General features: G+C 36.5%; 1 protein-coding gene across 1 annotated transcript in view; it reads right to left on the bottom strand.

The window, feature by feature from the left end:
• The window catches only part of LOC128224922 (coiled-coil domain-containing protein 18-like), a 47,247-nt gene extending 26,926 nt beyond the window's left edge, over positions 1 to 20,321 (bottom strand). Inside the window, exons 1-16 of the mRNA XM_052935025.1 lie at positions 19,875 to 20,321; positions 17,522 to 17,705; positions 16,510 to 16,620; positions 16,169 to 16,273; positions 14,346 to 14,455; positions 13,669 to 13,797; positions 12,518 to 12,614; positions 12,274 to 12,395; positions 10,076 to 10,179; positions 9,058 to 9,248; positions 8,614 to 8,759; positions 5,309 to 5,448; positions 4,518 to 4,597; positions 3,866 to 4,006; positions 2,549 to 2,800; positions 2,066 to 2,200 (exon numbers count right to left, since the gene is read on the bottom strand). Coding sequence (XP_052790985.1) covers positions 2,066 to 2,200; positions 2,549 to 2,800; positions 3,866 to 4,006; positions 4,518 to 4,597; positions 5,309 to 5,448; positions 8,614 to 8,759; positions 9,058 to 9,248; positions 10,076 to 10,179; positions 12,274 to 12,395; positions 12,518 to 12,614; positions 13,669 to 13,797; positions 14,346 to 14,455; positions 16,169 to 16,273; positions 16,510 to 16,620; positions 17,522 to 17,705; positions 19,875 to 20,134 — 2,307 coding nt within the window. The 5' untranslated portion in view covers positions 20,135 to 20,321. The remainder of the gene's footprint in view (positions 1 to 2,065; positions 2,201 to 2,548; positions 2,801 to 3,865; positions 4,007 to 4,517; positions 4,598 to 5,308; positions 5,449 to 8,613; positions 8,760 to 9,057; positions 9,249 to 10,075; positions 10,180 to 12,273; positions 12,396 to 12,517; positions 12,615 to 13,668; positions 13,798 to 14,345; positions 14,456 to 16,168; positions 16,274 to 16,509; positions 16,621 to 17,521; positions 17,706 to 19,874) is intronic.
• Positions 20,322 to 20,852: the final 531 nt, after the last annotated feature.

The following is a 20,852-nucleotide window of genomic DNA, read 5'->3' as shown; positions in this document are numbered from 1 at the left end:
TGCCGGACCCTATATCTGTACCAGCTGGGATGTATGGTCTTGTGCCGGACCCTATATCTGTACCAGCTGGGATGTATGGTCTTGTGCCGGACCCTATATCTGTACCAGCTGGGATGTATGGTCTTGTGCCGGACCCTATATCTGTACCAGCTGGGATGTATGGTCTTGTGCCTGACCCTATATCTGTACCAGCCGGGATGTATGGTCTTGTGCCTGACCCTATATCTGTACCAGCCGGGATGTATGGTCTTGTGCCTGACCCTATATCTGTACCAGCTGGGATGTATGGTCTTGTGCCTGACCCTATATCTGTACCAGCTGGGATGTATGGTCTTGTGCCTGACCCTACAGCTGTACCAGCTGGGATGTATGGTCTTGTGCCTGACCCTACATCTGTACCAGCTGGGATGTATGGTCTTGTGCCTGACCCTACATCTGTACCAGCTGGGATGTATGGTCTTGTGCCTGACCCTACATCTGTACCAGCTGGGATGTATGGTCTTGTGCCTGACCCTACATCTGTACCAGCTGGGATGTATGGTCTTGTGCCTGACCCTACATCTGTACCAGCTGGGATGTATGGTCTTGTGCCTGACCCTACATCTGTACCAGCTGGGATGTATGGTCTTGTGCCTGACCCTACATCTGTACCAGCTGGGATGTTTGGTCTTGTGCCAGACCCTACAGCTGTACCAGCTGGGATGTATGGTCTTGTGCCTGACCCTATATCTGTACCAGCTGGGATGTATGGTCTTGTGCCGGACCCTATATCTGTACCAGCTGGGATGTATGGTCTTGTGCCGGACCCTATATCTGTACCAGCTGGGATGTATGGTCTTGTGCCGGACCCTATATCTGTACCAGCTGGGATGTATGGTCTTGTGCCGGACCCTTTAGCTGTACCAGCTGGGATGTATGGTCTTGTGCCGGACCCTATAGCTGTACCAGCTGGGATGTATGGTCTTGTGCCGGACCCTATAGCTGTACCAGCTGGGATGTATGGTCTTGTGCCGGACCCTATAGCTGTACCAGCTGGGATGTATGGTCTTGTGCCGGACCCTATAGCTGTACCAGCTGGGATGTATGGTCTTGTGCCGGACCCTATAGCTGTACCAGCTGGGATGTATGGTCTTGTGCCGGACCCTATAGCTGTACCAGCTGGGATGTATGGTCTTGTGCCGGACCCTATAGCTGTACCAGCTGGGATGTATGGTCTTGTGCCGGACCCTATAGCTGTACCAGCTGGGATGTATGGTCTTGTGCCGGACCCTATAGCTGTACCAGCTGGGATGTATGGTCTTGTGCCGGACCCTATAGCTGTACCAGCTGGGATGTATGGTCTTGTGCCGGACCCTTTAGCTGTACCAGCTGGGATGTATGGTCTTGTGCCGGACCCTATAGCTGTACCAGCTGGGATGTATGGTCTTGTGCCGGACCCTATAGCTGTACCAGCTGGGATGTATGGTCTTGTGCCGGACCCTATAGCTGTACCAGCTGGGATGTATGGTCTTGTGCCGGACCCTATAGCTGTACCAGCTGGGATGTATGGTCTTGTGCCGGACCCTATAGCTGTACCAGCTGGGATGTATGGTCTTGTGCCGGACCCTATAGCTGTACCAGCTGGGATGTATGGTCTTGTGCCTGACCCTATAGCTGTACCAGCTGGGATGTATGGTCTTGTGCCTGACCCTATAGCTGTACCAGCTGGGATGTATGGTCTTGTGCCTGACCCTATCGCTGCTTTATCATAAATATTCTTGTGTCTGTTAAGTCCTTCAATATAGTTGATATTAAATATCTTGTGTAGTAATGATAATTCTCTTTAACCAATGTGTCAGTCAGTATAATAATGTAAACTGTTTTGAATTCACATCAACAACCTAATTAAAACTAACCTTTTGTGTCCTAGTAAGTGCCTTTTGGGTCATGCCACAGGCAGAGTGACTGTGCAACTACTTGCCACACCCACTTACTGTCGTGATTTGTCGGAGATTTTCTGTCCGTTTTTCTCCCATTTCAATAAACCAATATTCCAATAACATAATTCCCCAAATGCTTATCTCACCTTCTGTGTCCTGGCCAGTGCCTGTTCTGACTCATACAGCCTATGTGACTTGTCGGAGATTTCCCGCCGCAAAATGTCTGTCTGTTTTTCCCACTCATTAGCCTGACTAGACTTGTTCTCCACTCGCTCTTGCAGCTGAAATCATACACAAGGTAATATGTGTAAGCAGTGGCATTAAAGGCTGGGTTAATTATAAAATAAGTTATAAGACCCATACTATCACAGAGGTTTTAATGCTGAGTCTAGACATCAAATTAGAATTAAAGAATAAAAGAAAGTTAACTAAATCTGTAAAGTAGTAAATTAAGAAAAGCAAAAAAAAATGTGCACAATTGGAAATTGTACCACGACAAACTCAGTGAATTCAATCTTTTGAACAAGCAATGGAAGTGTCATGCTTGCATGCTCATGCTAATTTCAACACTGATGTTTTTAAAACCAAGCTCAAATAAATAAGTATGAATAAACATCCCCATCACTTACAATATCAATCTGTTTCTGGTAATCTTTACACTGCTCCTGATGTATTTTCTGCACCCTCTCCCGCTCCTCCCGCTGTACATCTGCCCCGCCCTGTTTCTCCCGTAGCTCTCGGTGCAGGCTCTGAGCCTCCTCCTCCCGTGCTGCAATCTCGGCCTCAAACTGTTTGATTTTAGACGCCTGGTGGCTGCATTGAGACGTCTTCTCTTGAAGTTGTTCATCTTGCTCAGAAATTTGACGAGTTTTTTCTCGTATCTGAAATTCAGAAGTCTAAAGTAATAAATATGTTCCTGGCATTTTTTTTTTGCTTAGCTCTTAGCCTCTTTCTCCTATGCCGCACTATTGTGCACCACTAGCTGTTTGATTTTAGACACTTGGTGACCAATTTGGATGTTTTTTTGTCATTGTTCATCTTATTCTGAGAGTTGACAAGTTTGCTCTCATATCTATTAAAGAATTTACAATAAAGATGGTGTTTTTGTATATATATTATCTATATGATAGTGCAATTAAAGATACATTGAATGCCTAGTGGCCGAACTCTGATATTTTCCCATTTTTCAGTTTAGTAGATCTGACTGGTTTTCTCTCTGACCTTATTTTTGTCTCTGTGAGTGATGTAAGCTCCTTCTATGCCCTTTGTCAGTGAGAAGAAGTCAATTAAGTCAACAGTCCTAATGTTTCTTTCACACAGTTGAAGGCAATACATCAAAAACATATAAATTTAGGGAGAGAAGTAAAAACAAACCTGATAAAAATAATCTAAGTGCAATAACTCTTTAAGAAGCAGACACAAAGTAATGCACAGCACTTCTCCGCAACATAGTCAATATGTGTATAGTTTAAACATTATATATTTTACAACAATTGTGAAGAAAGTAATGGTAACTTATACTAAGTCACTCTCATTGGCACAATGTTTTGCGAGAGTGTGGTCTTTTGTTGTGGGGGAAACCGGAGTACCCAGAGAAAAAATGTTTGGCTTGGTGACCACTAACCAAACTCACATACGCTCAGGCTGGGAATCGAACCCGGGTCGCCTTCATGAGGAGCGAGTGTGCTTACCACTGCACTAACTGGTCAATCAATATGTGTATGCAATTTAAAGTCAATACCTCAAAAACATAGGGAGCAATGGAGAAAAGTAGACTCGTTCCAATGTTCCAGGACAGACAGCAGACATACAGACCAACAGAGGGACTGAAGAGGTTGTGGGGGGATAATGATTGGACGGACAACATTTGAAATTTCACCTGTCATATTACAGAGTTCATCCTTTCAGCCACCAAGATTATATTGAACTGTTTTGATCTTACAAACCTTATTTTCGAGCTTGGTGACCTCCAGGGACCTCTCGTTCACTTGTTCCTGCAGCTCGATAAGCTGTGTGTTGCGCTGGTTGATTCTCATCTCAAAGGAGGAATTCTGGGAGTCTCTGTCTGATAACTCACGTCTCATTTCCTGGATAACGGCAAGAAATGAATGATATAAAAAAAATTAATTAGTTACGTTATGACTAAATGCAGGAAGTAAAGTACAGGATGAGGTCCAGGATGCCCTCTCTTTATTTAAGATAGAGAATGCTACTTCAGATTGATATTTTGTTTAAGTCTGAGTGATGCAGATAAGAGAGAAAAAATCATCAATATCTCAGAGATTAAATATTTTTTTGTTGGACAAGAACATCGCTGTCTTGGTGTCTGATGCCACATAGATTCCTTGAAAAATTAACAGATCTAACAATATATTCCAGCAAGTCCATTTTTTATTTCTCATTTTGTTTTTAAAATTAATTTAAATAAAGTTATTAATTTTTCATTTTAATCCAAAAGCCTGTTAACGCCTCAAGAGCTTTGATTCAAAGTTGGATCAAACAATTCAAACATGTACTGTAAGACTGCTACTGAACAGTGAACATGAAAATAATTTTCAACAAAAACACAGATAGTACAAATGCTTTGCTTTAACTGACCTTGACCTGAGAAAGCAGTCTGTCCCTCTCTCCCTCCAATCTTGTTACCATGGCGTCCAGCTCCTGAGACTGTTCTGCAGCTATAAATAGAATAGCCATGACCACATGTATATAGGTATGGATACAGTAATAAACAGTTATGCTAAAATACAATTTGTTTATTTTAATGACAGCCTAAAACATAATATCATCCCTAACAAACTGTGCCTTCACTGTTGCAGAGAAAATAATTGTGCATTATTGTTATTATTAATTTAAAATACTTGTTCAACAAACATTGAAAGATATATGACTAGCTGAAATCATGTTCATTCTGAAATGGAAGTTATAAGGAAAAAGCATAGCAATGCGTGCCCACAACAGTCCTTGAATGTAGTATGTTGATCTATGAATTCAAAGTACTAGTATATAAATATTGACTTTCTTGAGGGTGACAGTGCATCTTTTCAACTGAAGGGAACAACATTCACTAAGATTTAGCTGAGGTTAACAAAGTTTGCCAAGGGTTGACAAGAAGTGCTATCCCCCTCAAGGAAGTCAATTATATCAATGATGACAGCCGGTAACAGTTGCAGTGGGTGATAGTGTGTGGCAAACAGTTGAAATTGTGGCCCGCTGTAGTTTACTACAATTGATAAAGCAAACTGAGCGAGTGAGGCATAATAATAGTTCCTGTAGTCTTACAGTCACCTCTAAATATATTTAGCCTTCATGTCGAATAGGAAACCATAGAGTAAACAAGTGTGAAACTGAACAGTCATAATTTTTGTCTGACATAACTCTGTCCTTACTTCTCTGGTTGCGTTCAATCATGTTGTTCAGGTCTGTTCGCAGGTTCTCCACCAGTTCAGACTGGTCGTTAGCTGCCTGTCTCTCCTGCTGACTTGCCTTCAATCTCTCAATTTCAGAATCCTTCATGGCTAGCTTTAACCTGAAAAAACATTGTTAAATGTATTATCTTATTATATTATACTTACTTTTAATACTTCAATTAAGATAATAGCTATATGCTGATATAGATAAAACTCCAGACTCCAGTCCATTTACAGGGCAGGGACCAGGGGTGATATTCATAAAACATCCAAAGTGATTTCCTAACTTAAAAATGCACTCTTACTCCCAAATCACATTTACCACAATAAATAATATTGTTTTAATATCCCAAAAAGGATGAATAAATGGTTCTTATGAAGGATCCGAGTTTAATTTGAAAGAAATGAGTATAAAACACGCTATTTCTAGCTTATGAGACTATAGTAGACCACAGTAAATATTTTAGCATTCACCAATCATTTAATATTTTTGCGCTTTCTGCCATTAAATACACGGTTAAATTCTTGTTATCAGTAATTAATATTTTCTATTAATGCATTATTTAGTAAGTAGGTAAAGGTTTATCACTCAAAATTGATGCTTGTTATACATTATCAGTATGTCTTAATTTTGAATAAGAGTGTCAATATTCTCACCTAAGTATCTAATTGATCATATGATATAACAACTTAATAATTTCTGAAAATTTAATTTTCATTTACTTTATTGAAAATACATACTTTGATGTAACACTTATACATTTCTTTTTGGACTTATGTTAGGAAATGACATTATAGGAAGTTTTATGAATACCACCAGCCTGTCTTGGTGTCTGTCATGAATTGTATTTGTATAACATTACGCGCGAACTTACTTAACGTGACGTCGCGGCGTATGGACTTAACGTCGACGTCACTTCCGTTGATTAGTATATATGATTGTTGAGTAAAAGGATCGAACCTGACACGACGTGTTGTTTACTTACTCAGTCTTACAAAGACAGTGTCCTCTTTGAAAGAGCAAGTGAAAAGGTACCCATAGTGACTTTTGAACCCTATCCTTATGAGGAGGGGATGGAGGGCCCAATACCACTTGACCTCTCTTGCCCCTTTATTACACCTATGCAATTTTTTTATAGCTTTCTTATCTTTTCAGGAAAAAAATATATCTTTAAAATGGGGTAAAAAATACTGATAATGTGAAATAGTGGCTATTTAAACATTAAAATAATATTTTGCTTCCTTAATTCCAAGTCTGCCATAAGTTATGTTAAGGCATTCAAGATTTTAAAACATGAGCTATAGTCTCTTAAATGATGTAGAAAATAAACAAAGCAAACTAACATAGATTGTTTAACAAGGAAAATATTCATTGAGACATAATAATTGAACAGCGACAAGCACAAATTGGTTTTAAAGATAAAGAGGACCAGAGGATAATTATTTGTTTCAGTGCAAGATTGCAATTTAACAAGACGCCAATGCGGCAACGTCACATTAAAGCCGGATTTTTTATTTGACGATGCAATTTTGTAAACCTAGGATTTGACCTAGTGACCAAGTTTTTGATCTGAGGTGACCCATATTAACAAACGTTTAAGACAACATGTAGACAAATATTCTGACCAAGTTTCATAAAGATTTGACAAAAATTAATTAATTTTTATGACCGTGGAATTCTTTCTCCTAAGATTTGACCTTGTGACCTAGATTTGACAAAAATTGTTGAATTTATGACGTGGAAAGATTTTCCTAAGATTTTACCTAGTAACCTAGAATTTGACCCGTGATGAACGATATACAAAAATAAGCAAGATATTATGCAGACAAATATTCTGACCAAGTTTCATCAAGATACGAAAAAAAATGTTGAATTTATGACATGGAAATATTTCTCCTAAGATTTGTCCTAGTGATCTGATTTTGACCCGGGTTGATTAAAAAACATGCAAGATATAATGCAGACAGGCATTCTGACCATGTTTCATCAAGATTTGATAAAAATTGTTGAAATTATTACCGTGATATATTTCTTCTAAAGATTTTACCTAGTGACCTAGTTTTTGACCCGAGATGACCCATATTCATATATATTTAAGATAACATGTTGACAAATAGTCTGACCAAGTTTGATAACCATTGGATAAAAACTCTTGATTTTATTACATAAAATGAAAAGTTAAACGCAGAATTGTTAACCCCCGCCCGTTTTTTAGCCATTCTATAACCTGTAATTTTTGGATGGAAAATCTGGCTATAAACCTATATATCACAAGGGGCATTGCCACGACATCAATGTTTACTTTTGGTGTTCAAAAGGTGAAATATATTGCAATCTTACACTGAAACTATCAGTTTAACCTTTCATCAAATTCCTAAAAACAATATAAAAAAGATAATAACTTAGATTTTCAGAAAAGTGGCAAAATTTGTATTTAAATGTTCAGTAATTTGAAAAATGGAACCCTTTGAAATTGTGTTCCATCCCTATGCACACTGATTTTTGATAGTGAGAGTGGGCTAAAATTTCGAAGCAGAGAAAATATCAAAATGTTTTTTCCACTGTTTGACTGTATGAAACCGTGAAAAATAATTTTTATTTCACTGATAAATCTTTATAAATCACTGGAAGCATATAATTTAAAAAAATATTTCTATTTTTATTTTGCATTTTATCAAATATGCCTTACACCAAAAAGAAATGATTTTTACCTATACTTGATAAAATAAGAAAAAACCAAGGGCCTATATTTCAAATCTTACCATGCGACTGCATGTCTATATTCAGTAAGAAGAAACTATAAAATCATTTTGTTAGCAGACATCATATTTACTGTAGGACCTTGTCGCGGTTCAAGTCATAACAAACATGCAGCTAATATAACAAAACATATTAAAAGTAGGTTTTGCATTCTGATCAGAAAAAAATAACATAATCACTGTGTGCTAAAGCTGTCAATTTCATCTGTGATCACGCTGAAAGAAAACATACATTTATGTCGACCATCTTCAGCTGTAATATCCAGCTGCTCCAGCATTGTTAGTAGCATAAGAGCTTTTCAATACAGTTCATATTAACTGTAAAACTTAGAAAATTAATATCATACGAGCAAAAAAATGAGATGTTAATTACTCAAAATATAACAGTCCCATGTAAATTAAATATATTGTACATTTAAATAAAACAAATCATGAAGTATGTTTAAAGTGAACAATACTTGTCCAATATAAGAAAAAAAAATTGGGGTTAAGGGGGATGAGAAAAATGTTTTCTCCGGCCTAACCTGAGATCAGAGAGAATATTTTTGGCGGTGGCAGTGTTAGACTCCGCCCCAGCTGTGGCCGACTTCTGTAACGAGGCCTGGGTCATGTCACCAGGGTTACGAAGACTGAAGTTGCCGCTGTCATTGTTGCTGAAGCTGTTGTTTCTCTGAAAAAAATGAGAAGGGGTTGTTAAAATTGATGTAGATTAACCCTATACAAAATACACTTACATAGTAAAAATTAATGCGCAGATAGATGTTTTTGTTGTGTTGGAAAAAGTGCCTAGAGTAAATCCACTTGTCCAGTTGAGTGACAACAAATCAAACTCACATAAGCCCAGGAACGGAATCGAACCCAGGACACCTTGGTGTGAAGCAAGTGCTCTAACCACTGCCAAATATGACAACTTTAACCAAATTTAACATGTAAACATCAAATGTTCACAAAGCTGGGAATGCACTTACACTGTTAGGTCTGCTGAAGGAATTCTGGACTTGTTGCGCCAATTGTTCCAGCTGTGTCAACATGGTCCGGCTCTCCTCTATCTCCTGTTGGCACTTTGCCAGTTGGTCTTGTTGCGCGTCATTCTCACTGCGTAGTTGACGGTTCTCAAACTGTAGGCTCTGTAATAACTGGGAGTCTGCTTCCAGGCGTGCTAAATGATAAGATTTATTTTAACTGAGAAAGGCAAGACCAAATCACAAAAGAATGTGACAGTATGTCATTTAACATCACAAAGTCTTGCCAGAAAATTCATTTTATACAGCGTATACTTATAAGGTATTTTTTTCTATTTTTGTTTGTGCAGTATAAAAAGCGGATTAACACAGTTTGAATAATTATGGATTCATATCCTTTCTAACTGTAGTCAATTTGAATCATTACCTGCCCAAATTAAATCATTCCTTCTTAGTTTTTTTTATCACCAAAACAAAGTTTTTTTTCGCCTTATTTTTCTTGATTTTGTAAATGACAATCTTTTAAAGTAACTCCTACTTTGAAATGGTATATGTGGACATCACTCAAAGAACACCATTCTGATAAAATACCACTATGTTAAGATATATACAAAGTGAAGTAAATAAATAATAATATATATTTGTAAAAGAAATTTGAATAAAAAATATTACTAATAAGATCCGATAATCACAGTTGGAATAGACACCCATGTATATTCAATTTATTGACAAGTATACAATATCACTTTAAGAACCAGAAATATTCTGCTATTTCAACATGACAGTAAGTTTTAGTGTTCCTGAATTCTTTAAGTTTGTTACTCAAAAAAATGAAGATGATGTTTTGATTGTAAGTGCATTAGCCTGAATTTTCAAGCAGTTTAAAATTATTGAAGCCAAATTACATCAGCGATTATTGTGCTGCAATTACTGAGAATCCGTCATATAACTGCACTTATCAGCTCTATGCTATCACTGGTACTCAGAAGCAAACAAACCTGTAACAGAATAATTATTGACATACTGATTTTGTTAGAGAGTTTTGATATCTGTGTACGCAGCTCGTTATTCTGCTCCTCGATGTCAGTCTTTGTCTCCTCCTCAACCTCCTGCTGAGATTGTAACCTCCTGGAATGTTAATGGTACTACATTATACAACACAAGCACTGCAGAGCGAATACCAATGATCTTCTCCATTATTTTCAGCCAAACAAGGGGCATAACTCAGAGTCATGTGCCTTGCTGTAATTAGTTGTTTAGTCTCTGAAATGTGTACCAAGTTTCTTTTAAATATCTTGCATGATTTTCAAATTACATCCAAGGTAAAAGGTATTGTCAACTCCAACACTGTCACAAAGGCTATGATTGTATCTAAATTTGTTTCTTTCATAAAAGAACTAGGTTAAAATTCATAGCTTTCTATAACATTCATTTATATTTTTGTAAGGGAGAAAAGTATGCTATATTTTAAAGGGGCACAAAAAAGATTAATGCAAAAAAACAAGAGCTTTTTAATGTAAGGATTGAAAAGTTTTGGCGAAACATGCATGGATTACTGTTAGATTAGATTTCAATGCAATATATGGTGTGCTGAGATATTAACATAAATGTGGTTCCATGCAAAATTTTAACAAAATTTCTAAGTCTTATAATAAAGGGCCATTATTTGCAAAAAACAGTTATCTAACTTGGTTATTCAATTAAGTTGCGTGGTTGAATAACATTGTATAAAGTCTCAATGCAATTCATCAAATAGTTGCTGAGATATTATCCTATGTGTGCTAACATGCAAGACCTTAAACAGAATTTCTAAGTCGCATAATAAAGGGGCAATAATTATGTATTATAAAATATAGAGTAATCTTACTCGATTAAATAAGAAGGTTAAACAGATGGGAGCCTGTGTGTAAAGTTTCAATGCAATACATGATGTATTCGCTGAGGTATTGACTTAAAAGTGGTTACATGCAAAACCTTAACCAGAATTTCTATGTTGAATAAAAAAGGGGCCATTATTTTAATTTAATGCAAACTGGAGTTATCTTACTTGGTTATTTAAGTAGATTTGATGGTTGAGTACCATTGTATAAAGCCTCAATGCAATCCATCAAGTAATTAATGAGATATAAACCTATGTGTGCTTACATGCAAAACCTTAACCAGAATTTCTAAGTCAAATAATAAAGGCCCATAATTTGCATTATATTCAAAAAAGTGTTATCGGGGAATACATATCTAATGTTTCAATGCAATACATGATACATTTGCTGAGATATTGACTAAAATGTGGTTACATGCAAAACCTTAACCAGAATTTCTAAGTCGAATAATAAAAAGCAATTATTTTGCATTAAATGCAAACTAGAGTTATCTAACTTGGTTAATTAAGTAGGTTGGATGGTTGACTAGCGTTGTATAAAGTCTCAATGCAATACCTCGAGTAGTTGCTGAGATATTAACCTATGTGTGCTTACAATACCTTAACCAGAATTTCTAAGTCAAATAATAAAGGGCAATTATTTGCATTAAATGCAAACTAGAGTTATCTAACTTGGTTAATTTAGTAGGTTGGATGGTTGAGTACCATTGTATCAAGTCTCAATGCAATACCTCAAGTAGTTGCTGAGATATTAACCTATGTGTGCTTCCACGCAAAACCTTAACCAGAATTTCTAAGTCGAATAATAAAGGCCTATTATTTGCATTATATTCAAATAATTGTTATCTAACTTCATTAATTTAGTATGTAAGATAGTTGGGAATACATATCCAAAGTTTCAATGCAATAACTGATGTATTTACTGAGATAATAACTTAAAAGTGCTTACATGCAAAACCTTAACCAAGGTGTGACGTCAACGCCGACACCGCCGCCAGGGTGAGTAGTATAGCTCTCCTTATTCTTCGAATAGTCGAGCTAAAAATAATGCCTCATTGCTTTTTATTCATCTATTCTTAATGACATTTATAAACCTATATTGTGTCCCTTTACATTAACCGATAAAGATGCACATGGATAAGCACGCCTGACAAAAAGATTTTAAAGGCATGTATGTATTCCATTAAGTTGTCTGTGTATGATACACCACTGCCAACCTCCTGGTGTGACTTGCCCGACTCTGCCTTGTTCTTCATGCAATCCTGTATTTTATCTCATTTTTATGTCAACTTAAATACAACTGATTTAAATCAAATGCCATACATAATACTTCTGTGACTGACCTGATATCCTCGTGCTGTGACTTGGACCGACTTTGGAAGTATGCGAGCCTCTCTAAGAGTTCTTCCCGTTCACGGTTAGCATGGGTGAGGCTGTCTCGTAGACTGTCTTCTGTCTCCTCGTACTGAAAAAAGGAATGAGAAGGTAAGCAGTTTAGGGCTAGATTTTACATTAATTCGTACTGAAAGATGCCAACAAAATTGGACAATAATCGATCATCGTTGAATCCCTAATAAGTATCCAAACCTTTTTCAGTCGGTCCTTTGTTTTGCGCTGGTAATCTCTCAGAGTGTCTTGGGCCTCAAGGAAGTTTTGCATGGCCTCGTCACTCTGTGTCTCCAAACTGTTCAATATAAGTGAAGATCAAAAATCTGATAAATCCATGATCAATTATCAAAGACATTTTTTATCAATCATTGATTTCGTAGTGAAAACAGACTCGTGTAAGAATTGAAAGAGATGTTGTACAATAATTGTCTAAAAGTCTTATAAAATGACATTCCAAATAATTTGTTCACACTAGGAATTGCCTAAACGGTGTAATTAACTTCAACATTGTCAACATAAATAATATCTTAACCATGTTTTGATATACCAAAATTATAAAATTTTAATTTTAAAATGCCATTAAATAGATTCTTATGAAAGAACTGTTTTGTTATTGTTTGCGATTATCATTTTCTGAAAATTATAAATAAAATTTCAGCCAGGGATTTGGGCACCACTTTCGCAAAACTTAATTTTTAGAAGCCCTTCTGAGGGCTCCCCTAGCCTTAAATTTACAGAAAAATAGAGTGCAAATACTAAGAGCAAATAAAGTGACAATGAATTTATTTATTTCTGAAAACAAGTTTATTTATAATAAAATGGGGGGAGGGGAGTATACATTTTAACAATTGGGTGTCTGGAGAAAGGATTTGATTTTTTGTTCAAATAAAGAAATTGGCAATGAGGATATTTCATATCCAAAAATGAAAGATATTACAGTAATGAAAGATTACAATATCATTTAGCATTCGTGTCCAGCTAGATTTAACAATGAATTGGTCAAATCATCTGAAATTATTTTTTTTACCTACAGTTGTGCCCTGTTGTCTCAAACTCCCAGGTACTGGCGAAAATCACTCAAGCCTTGGAAAATTTGAGCCAAGTGGGAATGTCTAACTTCAGTATAAAAAAATCGGGCCTTTACATCCAGTTCGAGCCAACGAGGAATTTGAGCTAAGCGAGTTCGAGCCAACAGGGTTTGACTGTATATCATATCAGAAATTTATATTTGCCTTTGAAAATAACAGTCATATCAAGAGCGCCGTGGAGCAAACTATGACGAAAGTCTTTTCTCTAAAAATATGTTTGAAAAAGATAAATGAAATCTTCTTTCAAACTAAGATCCATACTTCCTGCGTAGTTTCCTCTCCTCATACAATTCTGCACGCCCCTCATCTGCTTCCTGTTGCGCCTGCTTCAACTTCCTGTCTGCCGTCACCACCTCACGCTGACATGCCTCAAACCGCTCTTCTGCTTCCCTGGAATGTACCAAACACAGTTCAGGGCCAGTGTGCACAAAATCATCTCAAGTCCTAACTTAAGATGATTTCCTGAAATTATCATAGTCAACTAAAAATTGATTAATTAGCGTTTTTAACACAAGTATATCCATTTAAGTCCATAAATAAAGTTTTTTTTACATTGTCAAAATTAAAGCACAAGAGCAGTAAGATACTTAAATAAGGAAAAGGACTTCAGTTAGAAACTGTATTAAGATATTTTTTAATACCAGCCAGCACTTGTTTGTTTTTTTAAGTCAAATACAAGCAAATCAGTACCTCGATGTACACATTTGCCCATTGTCTGTTACTACATGTGTACCAATTTCCTGTTAATTTCTTAAATGTTTTTAAAGTAATGGCCAAGGTTAGCATTTTTGCACAATTACCTCGATGGCAAGAGAGATATCTTTGTTTGTTTGAAAAGCAGCTTAACTAAATCCAAATACATATTTCATTATCAGGTTAATCAACATACTCCATTGTTTATTACAAGTCAGACTGTAAGAAGAAAAACAATTCTAAACCTGAGAGCCTTTTCCTGAGATTCATTCTCGGCCTGGAGCCCAAGTATTTTATCTTCCAAGTCTGGAACTGATTGGCGAAACTCATCCAGCTCATAACTCAACTCTCGAACCTAAGAAAAGAAGATTTACATTGTATACAGTTAAATTTTGATGAGAAACTTAAAAGGTCAAAGGCTTTCAAGATTATAAAATGTATTTAAGCATGACTGTAAAGACAGCGGGTAAGCTAAACTGAATCTCTTTCGAGTCTATTTAATGGGTATAAAAAAAAACACCTTCTAATGTCCTTTTAAAGAGGACATGAAAATAAATGTGGTTTTAATCCATCTTCTTGGGTGAGAGGGGGGCATCTAACTACTACACAGCTATCACACATTTACCTTTCTGTAACTGGAATTTTACTTTGTATAGGACACTTTTTGATTCCCCAAAATTAAAACAAGAAACGCCGCAATGCGACAAAATCAGGTTTTCAATGATTGACAGAAGAACTTCAGCCTGTGTCTGTTTTTCTATTTTAAGTAACAGTGACCTTGACCCTAGGGACCCGAAACGCATTCCCATGAAAGGTATCCATAAACTCTTCCTTTATACTAAGTTTGGTCAAGATATGTAAACCCTGACTAAAATTCAGTTTCAACCGTTTTCCTATTTTTAGTATCAGTGACCTTGACCCTAGGGACCCCAAACGCAATCCCATGAAAGGTCTCCATAAAACTCTTCCTTTATACCTAGTTGGGTCAAGATATGTCAACCCTAACTAAAGTTATTCAGTTTCAACCGTTTTTCTATTTTTTGTAACAGTGACCTTGATCTTAACCCTAGGGACCCAAAACGCAATCCCATGAAAGGTCTCCATTAACTCTTCCTTTAAACAAAGTTGGGACAAGATATGTCAACCCTAACTAAAGATATTCAGTTTCAACCGTTTTTCTATTTTTAGTAACAGTGACCTTGACCTTGACCCTAGGGTCCCCAAACGCAATCCTAACAAAGGTCTCCATAACCTCTTCCTTTATACCAAATCAAGATATGTCAACCCCAACTAAAGTTATTCAGTTTCATAGGTGAGTTTGACGCCGCCCAGCCGCCCGCCCGCCCGAACAACTATGTGAAAACCTGGTTAATAAAAGATTGCCTGCATCAATTTTAAAGTATTAACATTTCAGGGTGAATCTGGCTCTGCAGTGACAAAATACATCAGTAAGTACAGTGTCCAGAAGAAAGTAAGTAATAAATAACTGCATAAAATTGTTCATTGATGGGATTATTTAAGTGGTATAACAATAAATAACAAGAGCACTGCTGATGAAAGTGCTCATCCTTTTAGTCAGTAGATCACTGTCATAACTCAAGAAGCAAGAATCAAGGCATAATTTGACAAAAAAGGGACACATTGATAAAGGTTATCCAATTAGCAATGTGGTTAGAGCACCTGCTTCTATTAAGGCGTCCCGGGTTAAATCTCGACCTGGGTGCATGTAAGTTTCATTGGTGGTCAGACAAGAGGCTCAACGAGAGTGACATAGCAAAAGCTAATATAACTTTCTTCAAAATCTTTTAGTTTAAACTCAGGGCAGCCTCCTTCTAGCTTGATCTCTGCTGCTATTGTTCAAATATCTTATTTAGAATAATTGCACTTAGTGCAAAAAATATGATAAGGAATGCATTGTTAAAATGTGTAGCAAGTTCCAACTTTAATAGTTCTAAGCTTATTTGGCAGTTTCGATTATTTTAATTTGTTAAATACCTCAAAGAAGTGTCACCCTTAGGTTATAATGATAATAATAACTTTGATCTAACCATTATACACATCAACCAACCTTCGCTCGAGAAGCCTGCAGTTCTATGGAAGTTTTTTCCACCTCATTCATCAATTTTTGATTCTGGATAAGAACCTTTTTGTTCGCCTCTTTCAGGAACCGAATCTGGTAAGAAAACAACAAATGTGTTTTATAGTGCTCCAATCTTCTCATGCAGAAGAACTTGACCAAAAGAAAAATGATGATAAAAATAAGCAGATATTTCATAATTCATTCACATTCATCATAAGTTCTTTGCTTTTATTTTTTAACACCATGTCACCGTACATATTGAGAAACATAATGGAAATGTGGTAATATCCTTTTTTCCAACAACATTCTTTTCAAGCAGTAAGTTGCACCTTAGCCCTGTGGTCCTGTCTGTCTTCCCCTGCTACACTGGGTGGCCTGCTATGCCCAGGGGATTCAGGGTCGTCAATCTCCAGTAGCCCCGTCAGACGGCCCTTCACATGCTGAATAATGGATTTACCGGTATACAAAATAGAAGAGATCAAAATTTGTGAAACCTGCCTGACCCACATGGCAAGTCTGGTAAAATTTTAGTGAGCATGGATTTTTTTTCACAATTTAACTTCAGAAAAAAAAAAAATATATAAAAATATGAAAAGTGCGTAATTTGCTATCTGTGAGGCAATTCACTAAAAAAGATCGTGCCTTGTTTTTTTTTATCAAATTCCCAAATAAGGACAAAAAGCATACATATAGTGTTTCTTACACAAGACATAACAATCTTATTTTAATCAAGATAAAACAGCATTGAAGTAAAAACAGCTACATGAGCATGCAAATGAAAGAGTATGATGAATTTAAGATGGTTAAATGTGACATCATGGTGGTAAGTTAAAAAAAATGCTAAGAACTAATGATATCAAAATTTGAATCCAACCATTTCCAGTAAAATCTATTTATTTCTGTTGGTACATAATCTACAAGCAATATATACGTTCAAGATTATTTAAATATGCACTCTCAGAGATTTTTTTATTTTTTATTTTTTTTGTCTTGGAATGAGTCAATTCTTGTGTTAATGTCTGGAAACCAGGCAGTGATATAAGACTGCTGACAAAAGGGAAGATCACAGTTTTTATATTTATGTTTGAAAATTGAAGTTTTATGGCTAAAAGTGTTACTAACACTTTGAGAAAAATGAAATATTTAGCAGTTACCAAACAATATAGATCTGTTCCATTGTGAGTTATCTTTAAGGACTGAATTCAAGACAATGATGACAAAATCAGCTGATTCTGAGACCAAAATTTTTAAAAAGTTTAAAACTGTCAATCTGTGAGAATGCTGCTTTAGAAAGGGAAATATTGTCTACAACTGTCTGAGCTTTTGAACTTTCATTAATACCTGAGGTTTATTTGGAGTGCTACTTGGAGGCAGTACTCGTTCAAATCCTGCATATGATGAGTCGGGCAGCGTCGCAAGGTCAGATTTAATACTTTCCCTGTCTTCTTCATCCCTGACTCTGAAGTCTACCAGGTGGCGCCGTGAGTCTTGTGAGGTTAATGATATCAGATCATCTATATCATCACTGAAAAAATAAATATTGATTTTATACGGAGCATATAAAGATTAAGACATGCCTTGACATGTGCATATTCTAAAATATTGGTAAGGGACCCCTTTTCGCCCATTTAAAAGATGAAATAATAAATACTTAATGTTCTTAAATTAACAGATTAAAGGTTAAGCTCCAGAAGTGATTATCAGTATGATAAGATTTATAATGTATGCTTATTTTATTTTATATTTGTATTTTGGCCTGAATTCTTTTAACTTCTACTAACAATCTTTGTGGCTTGACGCGCACAAAAATGTCTATGTCCCTGTAAAGGGTTCGACAGTACAGGAAGATAGAAAGATAGAACTTATTTATGTGACAAACATACTTATTGAAATCCAAAAGTGTACTGAACCAATAATTTTCCTATTTTTAAGTAGTAAGAATAACATTCTTCACTAACGACAATATATTTTCTTTTTTTCTGTTTAAAGGAGAATTTTGGGGTGAATTATTTTCCGTTTTGTTGAGTGGTAAACAATCAATAATCCCCCACTCGCCATTGGAAGAAATATGGTGCAACGTGCTGCAATTTCAATATTGCTGATAAATTGCTTACCCATTTGTAAGATACATCATAATCAGGGCTTCTAAAACTTTGGAACCTCAATCGGTCCGGACCCGGTGACGACCGCCCCCCCCCAAAAAAAATATATTTTTTGCGATGTGGCAATTCGTAACAGGGCTCTAGAGCCAGCATAGCCGATTCGGATAGTCAATGATACAAGTTTAATTCAAATAGGATTCTCATCGAGTTCTGCGGCGTTTCTAACAAGAATGACTGCGATCGTAATTAACTGTGGCTGTCGGGAGGCGGTCAGACGACAAAAAGTGAAACAGTATTATGATTTATTTGCTAAATGCTTCTTTAGTGGGTAAACATTCAACTGAAAATCTTGAATAATAGTATATATCTATATTTATAATCGGGGCAACAAGCTTAAAGTGTCACTGTGTGATATCGACAATGATTTTTTTCATTACTGCGAATTAATATGACGTAAGCGGTGGACTCAGCTGTCAGACTATGTAGTTAATCAAGCGTATCGCTGTTGATATCCTATATATTATTACGTTAATTCATTGGGTATTTTAATGCTTTCACGGATTAACAATAACATGCATTTATCTTTAAAGCCGTTTTTAACCAGCAATGGTTCTTAATAACAATTTAAATTTAAACGTTTTGTAATCAACAAACGGATATCATGTAATGACCGACGACGACATATAGCATATAAAATTATTGCCATGTGAAAATATGGACCGATTTTAACACTTAATCAAGAAAGCTGCAAGGAGATAATTAACACATAATTTGTTTAATTGTGTCTTCTGCTTATACCAAAACACGTGATTGGACTGATTGCAAGCGTCTGCTAATTAACAGATAGGCTATAGTGTGATCAGCATAGCAGAAAAAGCTGCTCGTCGCATCGGTCTCATGGTAACCAAGACACTTTTATGACCTATTGGATGTAGTTTTGAATGTGTGAATGACCCATGAATGTTTGTGTATTACAATTTCTACTTTTTTTACTGACTTAGTCGTTTTGGACCAAAATTACAAAAAAAACAATTAGAAAATTTCGGACCGATTTTTTTTACACTTTTTGGAACTGAATCGGGCTGGCTTGGTCAAAATCGGTCCAGACCGGCAAATTGCCGGTCTTTAGAAGCCCTGATCATAATGCACCAGTCAATTGTAACCACGCTCTCCCCCCCCAGGTCCGGGGGGTATACCGGGGAAATGGGCCGTGTTTTTACCTTCCTGGTGGCCACGCAGTGCCGGGTGAATGGGGTGGTTTTGTCTGCGCGCCAAGTATAGCGGGGAATGGGCCTTACATAGGGTCCCTGGGGTGCGGGGGCATTTGGTGGTGATTTTACCATCAGTTCGTCCCCGCAGGACGGGGATTTTACCCGGGTTTGGCTGGACCAAAAGTCAAAGTCCCCGCTATTCCCCGGACCAGGGGGAGCCGTGGTAACAATTGACTGTTGCATATAATAAACTAACATTTGAATAAAAACAATCATAATACAATTGCTAAACAAACCAATACATTTATGTAAGAATGAAGAAGGAAAATATTGCCTCATTCACTTAAATATGAGACAAAAACATTACAAAACATAAATTACTTGTTATCAACTTTGGCCTCTGCCTTTGAAATTTTATTGAGAGTCTTTTCAGTTTCCATCAGTCGTTTCCGGATGTCTCTAACATTCCGCATCAGCAGATGGGGTGGGGCTGTATCACTGGAGCTCATGTTCCCGCTTACATGATCTCTAGAAGTCGGACGATGAGAAATATCTACTTTGATGGACGTATTCACAGAGTGATTGCCATTGTTGACAGTTCTTCTTCGACTGAATGACAAGTCGTGTTCGGACCTGTCCATCTTTTTAAAATGTAGCACGTGAAGAGCGTTTTAAAACAAATTTGTCCAAGCCATCAGTTGGTCTAAGGCTTAAGTGATGCCGATGAATTAATACTTTAAAGGCTATCCTGGAAAATGGATGGTTATAACTGGGATATTTCGAGGAAACGTCAGTTTTGTGGTTTGTTATGGTCAAAGTGAAAGTAGGTTACCGCGTTATATTCGATTTTGACTGGTTTCTACCAACAAGAAAAACAAACGAAATTATAGGCTAACTTATACTATTTGTTTCGCATAGTGCTTTGTTCGAGAAGTGAATTCGTGACAAATGTTAACAAATTATTATTTTTCTGTGTTATTAATATTAACATAATATAATTTTGCTGCACGCAAGATACCAAAAGAGCATTTATATCTGAACTGTACTGGATACACAACTATATGGGTTTAAACTGGTTTATTGGTACTCAACTTAACATTTGTTCCAACATCTAACAACGGAGTTTTTTTTTCCAGAATTTTGTTCAGATAGTTATACAGATATCATAATCACTGATAGTTAATTATAATATGATTTAGAGCAATGCTTACAAAAATATACAGTGTGTAGGACTGAGAAGTAACCCAAACAATTGGGGTCTCCATGGGACCAATAACAAAATCCTATTCCAAGTTTGTTTTCAGAGTCTCTCCTCTGTTCTCATTGAATAGACAATTGTGAAAATAAAGCTGTCAACCA

The sequence above is a fragment of the Mya arenaria genome, chromosome 17 (assembly GCF_026914265.1).
Source record: "Mya arenaria isolate MELC-2E11 chromosome 17, ASM2691426v1".
Lineage (NCBI taxonomy): Eukaryota > Metazoa > Mollusca > Bivalvia > Myida > Myidae > Mya > Mya arenaria.
The sequence above is the reverse complement of the archived record's forward strand: the minus strand, read 5'-3'. Positions and strand labels throughout refer to the sequence as shown.